The sequence below is a fragment of the Mobula birostris genome, chromosome 29, assembly GCF_030028105.1.
Source record: "Mobula birostris isolate sMobBir1 chromosome 29, sMobBir1.hap1, whole genome shotgun sequence".
Taxonomy (NCBI): Eukaryota; Metazoa; Chordata; class Chondrichthyes; order Myliobatiformes; family Myliobatidae; genus Mobula; species Mobula birostris.
This window is the reverse complement of record NC_092398.1, coordinates 10,816,536-10,829,593: the sequence shown is the minus strand read 5'-3', so window position 1 is coordinate 10,829,593 and position 13,058 is coordinate 10,816,536. Positions and strand designations below refer to the sequence as shown.

The 13,058-nt window shown below is 43.2% G+C and overlaps 1 protein-coding gene across 1 annotated transcript in view; it reads right to left on the bottom strand.

Annotated features, from left to right (window-relative positions):
* Window positions 1-288: 288 nt before the first annotated feature.
* The window catches only part of tmem30b (transmembrane protein 30B), a 45,976-nt gene continuing 33,206 nt past the window's right edge, over window positions 289-13,058 (bottom strand). Inside the window, exons 5-7 of the mRNA XM_072246788.1 lie at window positions 12,810-12,959; window positions 7,642-7,830; window positions 289-4,202 (exon numbers count right to left, since the gene is read on the bottom strand). Of these exons, the coding sequence (XP_072102889.1) occupies window positions 4,036-4,202; window positions 7,642-7,830; window positions 12,810-12,959 (506 nt within the window). The 3' untranslated portion in view covers window positions 289-4,035. The remainder of the gene's footprint in view (window positions 4,203-7,641; window positions 7,831-12,809; window positions 12,960-13,058) is intronic.

Here is a 13,058-nt window from a genome sequence, read left to right as displayed (position 1 = left end):
AGAGTCTCCATTTAACCTACTGACGATGTAGGACCCTGAGACTCTGGATCGAAGCGCTGTGGTGGAACTGGAAACCAAAGCCTTCCACTTGGATGTGAGGGTCCCAGCAATCAGATGAATGTAGATCATAATACTGTAGTGTGAAAACTGGGATTAGCACAAACAGTTGCACTTTTTCAAATCAAAATACAGCAGATCCAAAATTTGGTTGTGCAGGAGTAGAATTTGGCCATTCAGCCTGTTGCAATATGAACACAGCCAGCGGAGAGACACTGAAGCTAATGAACGGAAATGTGTTTTATTCCACAAAATGAGGTACTCTCAGAGAAAGAGGCCTGTTCAACCCAATTTTACGTGACTTTTTACATGCTAAAGATCAAAGGTAACAAGACAATACTAGAGTTACAATGTATCTACAATGCTTCCTTTGAGTTACACACAGTTTTCACACACCTCCTTCTTTGCACCCACACTCCAGCCACCCAGAATGAATGTCAATCGGCATTGGTCCAGTTTGCAATCAGCTCCAGCGCGCAGCTCCAGAAAAACTATCGTTCAGAGCTTCGTTTTAAATTCAATCTACAATCCACATTTATGGCTGCAGATTGGTTGCTGGTGAAGAAAATATTTGCCATATGCCCTAACACTGCCCATCAGGTTTCAATCACTGCTGAGTTTACTTCAACCCCTTTTTCTTATACCTGCACCTCCTTAAATATACCCAATGACTTGGCCTCCACTACCCTCTGTGGTAACAAACACCACAGATTCACCATCGTTCAGCTGAAGCAATTCCTTTGTTTGTTCCTTGTCTGAGGCTGTGCCCTCTGGTCCTAGACTCTTCTAATGTTGAAAACACTAACATATCCAGGAAACCACAAATGTTAACTGATGGTCATAAAAGATAATTCAAAGAGTTTCCAAATTTTCTGACTAGCACAACTTGTCAGAATGCCAGTGTTTAAACCTATGTTTTCATTCAAATTAAATGGCTCTTTCAGGACTACAAAAAAGTTCTGTACAGCTCCCAGGGACGAAGCACATAGATTTCTTAACACTTTAGCTCAATCATTGATTTAATTAATAATAATTTATTCTACCAATTGCTCTGGTGGGATAACTTGGCTTGTGTGTGCCTAAACACTGCACTTTTAACTTGATGTTAGTTCCTAACAAGTTTTCAATTCTTCTCTAGAATTTATCACAGGTCACTAAAAGCCTTACAAGGTCTTTTCGAAAGGTCTTCCATGGGAAGGATAGGTTACACTTGGAGGAACTGCGATGGAGATTTACCTGAATGCCACCCATCTCAAAGTTCAAAGTACATTTATTAACTAAGTGCCCATACATTATACAGCCTTGAGATTTGTCTCCTTACAGGCAGCCACAAAACAAGAAACCCAGAAGAACCAATTTTTTAAAAAGACCAATAAACTCCCAATGTGTAAGGTGAGGGGAAAAAAAACAAATTGTGCAAACGATAAAAGTAAGCAAATAGCATCTAGAACAAAGTCCACCAGAGCAGGCCACAGCCTCAGCCTCAGTTCAGCACGTAGCGGAGTTAACGTCACAGAGCCTGCAGACACGAAGCCCACAGTAGCCGGAGCAGGCTACAGCCCCAATGCGGCGAAGAGCGGATTAAACATCACAGAGCGGCGAGCAGAACCAGCCCCACCCTCGCCTCCAAGGGTTGCTTTACACAAACTAGGGTTTGCTGGAATGAGGGGCGGTTGATAATTTGCTTCTGTATTCATAGGCTGGCACGTTCAGGCCAACACAGCAGCTTAGTGCTTAGTGCAATACTATACAGCTCCGGCTGTAAGAATGGGATTTGAGCCCAGCCACTGTCTGCAAGGAGTTTGTACGTTCTACCGGTGACCATGTGGAGTTCCTCCAAGTGCTCCAGTTTCCTCCCATATTCCAAAGACAGAGTTAAGTGTTAGTGAGTTGTGGGCGTGCTATGTTGACACCAAAAGTGTGGCAATCTTCACGGATTTGATTTGATGCAAAATTACAATCTCACTATATTTTGATGTACATTCTGGTTTAAGATCGTCCCAGTGAAACCTAGCGACTACTTACTGGCGGCAAACAAAACAATGAATACAACTAAATACTTGTAAAATTCATGGCAAATGATCACCGCAAACAATGGAGAAGCGAGCAAAGGTGAGGCTGAGTCAAGGGCTGAAGCGTGTGACTGCGAGGTGAAGTCAAGGTGAGGTTAAAGCGGGTTTGAGGTGAAGTTGGGGCAAGGTCCAAGGCATATTCAAGTCAAAGTCGGGGTGAGCGGAACAGAGCAGAGGCAGATTCGAGGCCCGTCCGCCTAAACCAAGAGCGAGGTTTGATTGATCCAAGCGCCAGGCCGATTTGGAAAGGTCAGGTACAAGCCAAAACACGGTAGTACAGTCCAGGCCCATGTTGATGTTTGGAGAACTTAAATGCTGGGCCAGATAGATTGAAAAGGCAGGGCGTCGAGCCAAGGGGCGAATGTTGGGCTGGTTCTGCTCGCTGCTCCATGGCACTTACTCAGCTCTGCGTAAAACTGAGGCTGTGGTCTGCTCCGAGCTTCACTTCTGTCCTGAGCGCCATTTGTTTACTTTTACTGTTTGCACGATTTGCTTTTTTTGCTTCCTGCAAACATTGGATGCTTGACTCTCTTATTTTTTTTTAAACGGGTTCTTCTGGGTTTCTCTGCTTTGTGGCTGCCTGTAAGAAGTTGAATCTCAAGCTTGTAATATAGTATAGATACTTTGATAGTAAATGTACTTTGTACTTTGAACATGTGACAAATAAAGCTACAATTTCTAAAGCTTTAAAAATCAATTTACAACTTAATAAATTGACAGTTTTATTTGGTATAATTCCCCAATATATTCATGGTATTTCTATATCAGACCAACACGTAATTGCATTTGTCACATTATTGGCTAGAAGGACTATTTTATTAAAATGGAAAGATGCCTCTGCTCCCACTTTGATACAATGGTTCTCTCAGGTGTTGTTATGTCTTAGTTTGGCAAAAATTAGAAGTCGAACTTTTGATCCTAGATTTGACTTCGAGAAAAGATGGAGGTCTTTTGCCCGTTATTATCATTTGATTTGAGTTAATTAAGATGGTCCTTTTCTGATGCTTGGGTATACGGGTTTGGTTGGCGGAATGATGTCTCTTTTTATGGAAGCTTGTATGGCTTATAACTCCGGGTTTGTGCTCCAAATGGGTTTCTTTTTCCCGTCTTTTTTTTGTTATTGGTTTTTTTTGTTTTAGTTAGTAGGGGTTCTTTTTTCTTTCTTTTTTCCAAAAAATAGCTTTAACATTTTGTTTTTTTATTATTATTGATATATTGTTCAGTTTAACTCTTATTCTACATATGGATATGTTGTCTTATCTTGATGTTTTTTTTGTTGTTGATTTTCAATAATAATTAATAAAAAAGATTTAAAAATGAAAATGACAAATAAAGCTAATCTCCCAAGACTGATTTTTAAGTTTAAAAGAAGCTGTCCTTTCAGGAATTAAATTGCAAAATGCTTCAACAAAATTTAGAACTCTCTGCTGAAAATACCAACTGATGTCAATTAATTTTTGATTCCATAACCTACAAGGTTTTGATTATTGGGGACACAGGATACTGCAGATGCTAGAAATAAGTGCACTTAAGAAATCGTCACGGAAACCCTGATGAATGTATTGAGAATAAGGACTAGGGGGGGAAATATCAATATGAATTTACTTCAACAGCTTATCAAATAGCTGCAAGAACTGAAGAAAGTGGAATAATTCTTTACAATAGACTTTTACTGCCAAATCATCTAATATCTCAAAAAGAAAACAGATCTGAAATGAATGTATAAATTATATGATCTGTGTTTAAACGTAATTACTTACTTTAAACTGTATTAATTATATCACAGAATGAAAGAATCCGCTCCCCTGTCAACCTAAGAGTTAAGTTATAGTGAGCACCCTCCGAAACACATCACCCCGCAACAACAGAACGTTATGTCGTATCACTAGTCCTCTACGAACTCACGCTATCCCTGAAACTTGATGTAGACTATCAGCATGACCACAGAGGCAACAATGCACGCGCTACCGCAGACAAGATAAGCAATCCCCAGGAATGGGTTCCTTCCACCCATCCACGATATAGTGCTGAACGTTATGCGTTTCTGTCCATTGAAGCTGATCACCGGATAATCTGGGGAAACGAGGAGTTAAGGAGAGGGCACCTCAGATTCTTGCGTTGCACCGTTTTAAAAAACACGAATCAAGGTCTGATCATCACAGAGCACGTTGGTGCTCTCATTCCTCATTGAAAAGGTGGAGAGTCACCTGTAGCAGTCCGAGCTGTTACGCTGATTCTTTCTTAAGTACTGAGTCATATAGTGGGCACGTGGCCAAGTGGGTTAAGGCATTGGACTAGCAACCTGAAGGTTATGAGTTCGAGCCACAGCCGAGGCAATGTGTTATATCCTTGAGCAAGGCACTTAATCACACATTGCTCTGCGATGACACTGGTGCCAAGCTGTATGGGTCCTAATACCCTTCCCTTGGACAACATCGGTGTCGTGGAGAGGGGAGACTTGCAGCATGGGCAACTGCTGGTCTTCCATACAACCTTGCCCAGGCCTGCGCCCTGGAGAGTGAAGACTTTCCAGGCGCAGATCCATGGTCTCGCAAGACTGAGTCATAGGACGTGGATGTCAGCGGTAACGGCAACATTTGTTTCTCACCTACCCTCATCGCTCTGCGACATCCTTTTTGGACTTGGAGGCAATTCAATGTGGCAGAAGAGAGGTGAGGCAGCAAGGGCCCATTGCTGAGAGGGAGGAAGACCCGAGGTCCGATCGATTTAAGCGGCGGGCCAACTCGAAAGGACAGGTACAGGTTGAATCGAGGCGACGGGGTCCAAGCCCCAGAGTGCATCGGAGCAACTGAACCTGATGTTTGGATAACGACTTAGACGCTGGGACAGATTGAAAAGGTCAGAGTTTTGGGGCCCTGAGGCAAGGGATGGGCTGGTTCAGCTCGCTACTCTGCGCTAAAGCCTCATTTATACTTCTGCGTTAACCCGACGCCGTAGCCTACACAAGTGACTTACGTGCGTTGTGAGCATTTATACTTGTGCGTTGGTGTGTCTGCGTCACTCTGCAATTCGCGCACGTCACGCATGCGCACACACCTGCCCGTGCAAGGCTTCGTGGTCACGGTAGTCTTTCTCGGGGTAAACAAGTAGTGAGCGTCTTTTTTATAAAAGCGAAATGTGTCCTCCGTAATTTCGGAGGTCTGTAAACCTTTATGGAAAGCATTGCAGCCAGAGTTCCTTCCCTGCCCTTCAGTCGCCCAATGGGAAGCTATTGCTGCGTGGGATGAAATGAGATGCTACCAAGCGGACCAATCACAGTTGTTGTGTTCTGTGCTGCCGCGACGCGTAGCTACACTTTGGGAGAGGTGCTCGTCAGGCTCTGGCGTAGGGATCCGCGTCGGCTCTGCGTAGGGTTTGCGGTGACGCAGTACTTAAGGCGTGGCGTTGACGCAGAAGTATAAATCAGCCTTAAGGGCTCATGGATTGATTCTGTGTGGACTTCAGTTCAGAATGCCATTTACTTACATTTATTGTTTGCATGACTTGTTTGTTCCTCTCTCTCTCTCTGCACATTGTGTCTGAGAGTCTTTTTTATTTTTTTTATGTTTCTTTGTTTTGTCACTGCCTGTAGGGGACATATCTCAAGGGTGCGTAATGTATACATACCCTTCGATGATAAATCCATAGTATATCCGGCCCCACCACCTATCTTTGTATCGCCTGCAGACTTCCCACAAAGCCATCAATTCCATTATCTAAATCATTGACATATAACATGAAAAGAAGCATATTCAATATCACTCCTTGCAGAACAACACTTGCCACCGGCATCCAACTAGAATAAACCCCCTCTATTCCAATTCTTTGCCCCCTACCATTCAGGCAATCTTCTATTTATACTAGTACCTTTTCTGTAATACCATGGGCTCTTATCTTGTTAAGCAGCCTCATTCCGGCCTTATGAAAACCAAAGTAAGCAACATCCACCGACTCTTCTTTGTCCATCCTCCCTGCTATTTCCTCAAGGAATTCCAACAGATTTGTCAGGCAAGATTTCCCCTTAAGGAAGCCATGCTGACTTTGGCCTAGTTTACCATGCGCCTCCACGTAGCCCGAAATCGCAACCTTCATAATGGACTCCAACATCTTTCCAACCACCAAAGTGGCCTATAAATTTCCTTTCTTCTGCCTCCCTCGCTTCTTAAAAAGTGGAGTGACATTTGCAATTTTCCAGTCCTCTGGAACCATTCCAGGTTCTATTGATTCTGGAAATATTATTACTAATGCCTCCACAATTTCTTCAGCTACCTCTTTCAGAACTCTGCAGTTTAACACCACTTGTCTACCTTCGGAACTTCCAGCTTCCCAAGTACCTTCTCCTTAGTACTAGCAATGACACTCACTCCTGCCCCGACACTCTCACATTTCTAGCCTAACGTTAGTATCTTCCACGGTGAAGACAGGTGTAAAATAATTATTATGTTTGTCCGCTATTTCCTTGTTCCCTATTACCAGCTCTCCAGCATCATTTACCATTGGTCCAATATCTAGTCTCACCAATCTTTTACTCTTTATACAGCATATCCAAAAAAAACCTTTGGTATCCACTATCATATTATTGGCTGGCTTACTATTCTATTTCATCTTTTCTGTCCTTATGGATTTTTAGTTGCCTTCTACTGGTTTTTAAAAGCTTCCCAATTCTCTACCTTTCCACCAATTTTTGCTATAATGCCCTCTCTTTTGCTTTTGTGCTCTCTTTGACTTGTCTTGTCAGCCATGGTTGCCTCATCCTGCCTTTAGAATACTTCTTCATCCTTGGGATGTATCTATCAGGCACCTTCCAAATTGCCCCCAGAAACCCCACCCATTGCTGTTCTACCCTCATCCCTGCTAGTGTCCCCTTCCAATCAACTTTGGCCAACTTCTCTCTAATGCCTCTGTAACTCCCTTTACTTCACTGTAATACTGATCCATCTGACTTTAGCTTCTCCCTCTCCAACTGCAGGGTGAATTCTGTCATATTATGCTCACTACCTTACAAGTGTTCCTTTACCTTAAAACAAATCTGGTTCATTACACAACACCCAACCTAGAACTGCCTTTCCCCTAGTGGGCTCAACAGCAAGTGGCTCTAAAAAGCAACCTTGTAGGTAATCTACAAATTCCCTCTCGAGGGACACAGCACCAACCTGATTTTCCCCAATCTACCTGCATATTGAAAATCCCCAATCACTGTCGAAACATCGCTCTTATTACATGCCTTTTCTATTTCCAACTCCGCAATCTCCCGCTCTGCTGCCCCTTGACCTCTATCTACATTGTAATGATCTTCAACGTTATTGTTTGCCTGTAGTTGAGTTTCTCTGTGGCATTTAAACTCTATTTTGTTCTAACTCAATGCACTGTGTAATGATTTGGTCTGTATGAACAGTAGGCAAGATGAGCTTTTCACTGTATCTGGGTACATGTGAAAATCGTATACCAATTCTGGGGAGGGTGAGGGAAACAGAAGATCTCCCCAGGTTCCCTATTCACAGGGCAAGGATACTGTAGCTTATCTCCACAGAATAGTTTCCTGGCTCCAGTCCTCCGTCGAGGCGGCGATAGAGCTTGCGGAATGTCGGCAAGGCTGCCGTCCTCATCCAGACGAGGAAGTCTTCGTTGATGAAGCCGTTGTTTTCCGGGTTAGTGTCCAACTCGTAGGCGGGTCGGGGCCAGTTGATAGGCTTTCCAGTTCCTGTGATTAAGCAAATTAATTTTGGTAAGTAAAATTAAATGACTCGTTAGCCAAAACTACATGCTATTAAAACTGGATATTTTTTTTTGCATGGTTGTATTTCACTGATATCTGGTATGTGCTGAGTATGTTTTATGTGCAAGGACTAGGCCTCAAGCTGCAGTGCCATCAGGATCAGAGCCAGTGCGTTCCACTAGGGGCACTGTGGAGTGGTGTCCAGAACGGAGATGGTGCTGCCCCCCGATCGCTCAGCAGAAGACAGATGGTCGACTGCCGATTTCTGTGGCATTCATGACTCGGGCCTGGACTTTAATGTATGGCTATATCTTACTGATACCTTTATGTGCTTGCTATCTTGTCATGTGTGTGCTTTGTGCTGTGTGTGACTGTTGGTACTGTGTTTTGCACCTTGGCCCTGGAGTAATGCTGTCCCGTTTGGCAATATTGATGGGTATTCACGTATGGTTGAATGACAATTAAACTTGAATTGAATTGAATTGGAGAGGATGTTTCCATAGGTGGGAGTGTCTAGGACCATGCGGCAACAGTGCATCAATGAAGGATAGGGCGTTTCCATAGGTGGGAGAGTCTAGGGCCACAAGGCTACACTGGATCGGTGCAGGACAGCAAGTTTTCATAGGCGGGAACATTGAGGACCACAGGGCAACACTGTATCACTGAAGAAGATGTTTCCAAAAATGGGGATGTGAGGACCAGAGAGCACAGCCACTGAGTAGACCCAACCTGGGGTCCCCTCAGCTAACGGCAAGGCTCCATGGCATACGAAAGGTTGGGAACTCCTGGAACAGAAGGACATCCCTTTAGAACAGAGATAAGGAGGAACCTCTTTAGCCAGAGGGTGGCAAATCTGTGGAATTCATTGCCACAGTCGGCTGTGGAGGCCAAGTCATTGGATATATTTAAAACAGAAGTTGATAGGTTCTTGATTAGTAAGGGTGTCAAAGGCTACAGGGAGAAGGCAGGAGAATGGGGTTTTGCACGATAATAAATTGGCTATGATTGAATGGTGGAACTGACTCGACGGGCTGAATGGCCTAATTGTGCTCCTATGTCTTATAGAAGTGACTGGTGTCTGTCCTGATCTAGATACAAGAATCATTGCTAAATGGTCGGGGTGGGGTATCGATAGAAGCTGCAGAAAGTAGAGAACTCAGTCAGCTCCATCACGGGCACCAGCATCCAGGCCGTCTTCAAGGAGCAATGCCTCAAAAGAGCGGCGTCCATCATTAAGGACCCCCACCAGCCAGGTCACGCCTTGTTCTCATCGCTACCATCAGGGACTAGGTACAGGAGCCTGAAGCCACATTCAACGATTCAGGAGCAGCTTCTTCACCTCTGCCATCCAATTTCTGAACGTTAGACACTACCTCACTACTTCCAAGCACAACTTATTTAACTTTTATATACGGTTGCAAGAAAAAGTTTGTGAACCCTTTGCAATTATCTGGTTTTCTGCATTAATTACTCATAAAATGTCGTCCAATCTTCATCTAAGAGTGTGTGTGTGTGTGTGTGTGTGTGTGTATGTGAATATATGTATACACACACACACACACGCAGCCTATAAAAAATATTAACACCGGAAGTTTTTGCGTTTTATTGTTTTACAACATTGAATCACAGTGGATAAGATTGGTAAGGTGAGTGTGTGAGTGTATATATATACAAAAATTCACAGTGTATATACAGTATACAGACACATACATACATATATATATATATATATTTACACACACACACCTGTAATTGATGATTTTTATTATTATATAGTGCATTGTACCTGCTACAAAAACAAATTTCACAATATATGTGCATAATATTAAACCCGATTCCCATTCTGATCACTGGCAGAGCAATCGGAGTCTTACATTAGGGTAAAACCTATCCTAACAGGTATGTCCTGCATACCTTTAATTATTCTTACTCAGTTTATTAGACTTCCTAAACTGTTTCCAAGCCGATAAGGTATGTAAGTTGGCGAGGAGCTTGCAAATGGTGGTATGCCCCATGCACCTGCTGCCCTTATCTCCTGGGGGAGAAAACACAAATGGCCTTCCTTGTTGCAACAACTAACTAACTAGATAGGGTCTTTGTTTCTTCTCACTCTTATCCTTTGTGGAAGAAAAATAAATGTTGAATTAAATGCTGTTGTCAAGGTTGACTAGCTAAGTATTGCTCAAGACTTCGGTCATAAGGGTGACTGGATAAGACGCAGACGCTGCCTTTGCTTGTGCCAGCTAACAATAGCTGAACATAGATCATGCCAGTGACGAGGCACTGTTAGCCTTTGTCCAAGACTGTCTAGCTAATAGAGGAAGTGACTATAGACGTGCAGTTCCAGTTTTGTGTACCCTGTGGTGCATTTGTAGACTGGCTAACACCTAACAAGTGCTTCTTGAAATCGCTGACCAAGTATGTTTAGCTGTTGGCTATTGCCCAAAATTAAGTGTCATTGGCGCAGTGATGAGGTAATGGCTTCCTGTGGTCACGTATTAAAGGGTTAATCTTATACCAAGGTCTGTCTTTACTTCTGTTTGACAATGGGGTAAATTCTCTTACAGCAAATTGGCACCAAAATTCTTTTACAGTAAAATATGGTAAAACAGGGTAAATTCTTTGACTGTCAGATGATTGCTGGTGACCAAAGGTCACCCTGGGGTAAGCATTGCGTCCATTACTATTCAGGTTGCATGTTTTTCATGTTTCATGATTTGGATCACAGAATTGGCGGCTTTACAAGCTTGCGGATGATAGGAAGACAGGTGGAGGGGCAGGTAGCGTTGAGAAAGATTGGGGGAAGGGGCAAAGAAATGGCAGATGAAATACAGCGTAGGGAAGAGTGTGGTCATGCACTTTGGCAGAAGGAATAAAAGCATAAACTATTTTCTAAACGGGGCTCGAATTCAGAAATCAAGGGTGCAGAGGGACTTGGGAGTCCTTGCACAGGATCCCCTAAAGGTTAACTTGCAGGTTGAGTTGGTGTTAAGGAAAGCAAGTGCGATGCTAGTACTTATTTCAAGAGGACTAGAATGTTAAAGCAAGGTTGTAATGCTGAGGCTTTACAAGGCATTGGAAAGACCACATTAGGAGTATTGTGAGTATTTTCAGAACAGTACAGCCCAGGAAAAGGCCATTCAGCCCACAATGTGGTGCTGATCCAGCTAAAAAGCAAATCAAAAACACCCAAACACTAATTCCTCCTGCCTCCACACTGTCACCTATGGGCCCCATATCTAAGAGAGGATTTGCTGGCGTTGAAGAGCATCCAGAGGAAGATTGTAAGAGTGATCCTGCAAATGAAAGGGTTAAAGCATGATGGGTTTTTGATGGCTCTGGCCCTCCACGCACTGGAGCTTAGACGATTGTGGGGGATAATCACATATAAATCCATCAAACACTGGAAGGACTCCATAGAGCTGACATAGTGAAGGAGTTTCCAATAGTGGCACAGTCTCGGACCACAGAGCACAGCCTCAGGATAGAAGGACATCCCTTCAGAAAACAGATTGGCAGCCATTTCTTTACTCAGAGGGTGGAGAACCTGTGGAATTCATTACCACATATGGAGGCCAGGTTATCAGACATACTGAAAACAGAGGTTACACTAGGTTCTTAAGAAGTAAGGGTGTTAAAGGTTATGCGGAGAAGGCAGGAGAATGGGGTTGAGATGGGAAAAAAAAATCAACCATGATCTAACAGTGTGCAGACCCGATGGGCCAAATGGCTCAATTCCTCACATTGTCTTCTATGGGGTGGGGGGGAAAGGGAGGGGGAGGAGGGGGAGGAGGGGAGGGGGAGAGATGAATTACTGTTAGAATGATTTTTGGGGTTAGGACATGTAGCGAGTAACTTTAACTGACTTCAAATTTAAATAAGAATTGTGGATTAAATTTAAAATGGGTTCCTAAGAACTGTGAACCAAGTTAATTGGAAGAACAGACATGCTGATTTAAATTTGTTACGTGTGTGTATTTCGGTGTCCATAATATAGGTGCTACCAAAGGAGGTGTGGTGGTGGGAAGATCCGGGCTTTGAAACTGTTACATGTCGTTCAAAGGAAGCATTGTAAATATGGAATTGTCCTTTGACCTTTAGCATAGAGACATAACATAAAGATTTTTACTCCTCATGTACGTGGAGGATGTAAGAATTCAATTCATATTAAATATCATGTAGTGTTGGCCCAGGCAGACTCCTTGCTCTGAAAGGGTCTCTCTTTTTCTCTCTCTCTTGACTCTGAACGCTGTCGGCTTCCGATATTTTGTAGAATAAACAGACTAGTACTTCTCTCCGGTGACTCCATTCACACAACAACAGATCTACTGAGCAATCAAAGGTATTGAACCAGATCTGCACATCAAGTTTACAGATCAACAAATCATTTGGAAAGCCAGAAACATAAGATGCTGGAAACCTTGAGAAACACACTCAAAATGCTGGAGGAACTTGGCAGGCCCGGCAGCATCTATGGAGGGGAGTAAAAAGTTGACGGTTCGGGCTGAGACCTGTCATTTGGAAAGCCACAGGCGTTTCGAGTTGTAGAACACGGCTGCAGCCCTATTTAAACTGGGCGTCAGAGCTTGGACACATACTGAGGAAAGAGAAACTCGAACATCTTTCAGTGACAGGAAAAAATGATGGAAGAAAAAGTCACGGTCAACAGCGCACGAGTTACATCAAGGGATGGACAGTTAAACGTTTTGAAGAGATTATTCGAACTTCTCAGATCAAAGACGATGGAAGACCATGATTACCCACGTCATACGACACGGCACATAATGATGATGAAGATGATGATCAGAGCATTCAACTGCATCTTCAGCAACCATGCTAGTCTTAATTTAGGAGGAAAAACGTTCCAAAAAGAAAAAAAACATTCTAGCTACAAGCAATCAACCCAAGGAAAGGTTATCAATCCCACTGATTCAGTGGCATGTTCATTGCAAACACATCATTACCTTCAAATGCCTTCTTTAGATCAGACCCATTGTTCACCTTGGGGTTATTAAACTTGACGTTGTAGTCCGTCCACCAAGAAATTCCTTTGGCATTTAAAGGGACCTTGGTGTGAGACCCAGTGTTATTCAGCTTATATACAATAAAGGAATCTGAAAGAAAAGAACAATACTGATTTATTTTCCCAACTTAAAGTGGAGCTTTGACCTGTCACTGTGAAACGTGGTTAATGAGAGGGGCAATGCATTCAA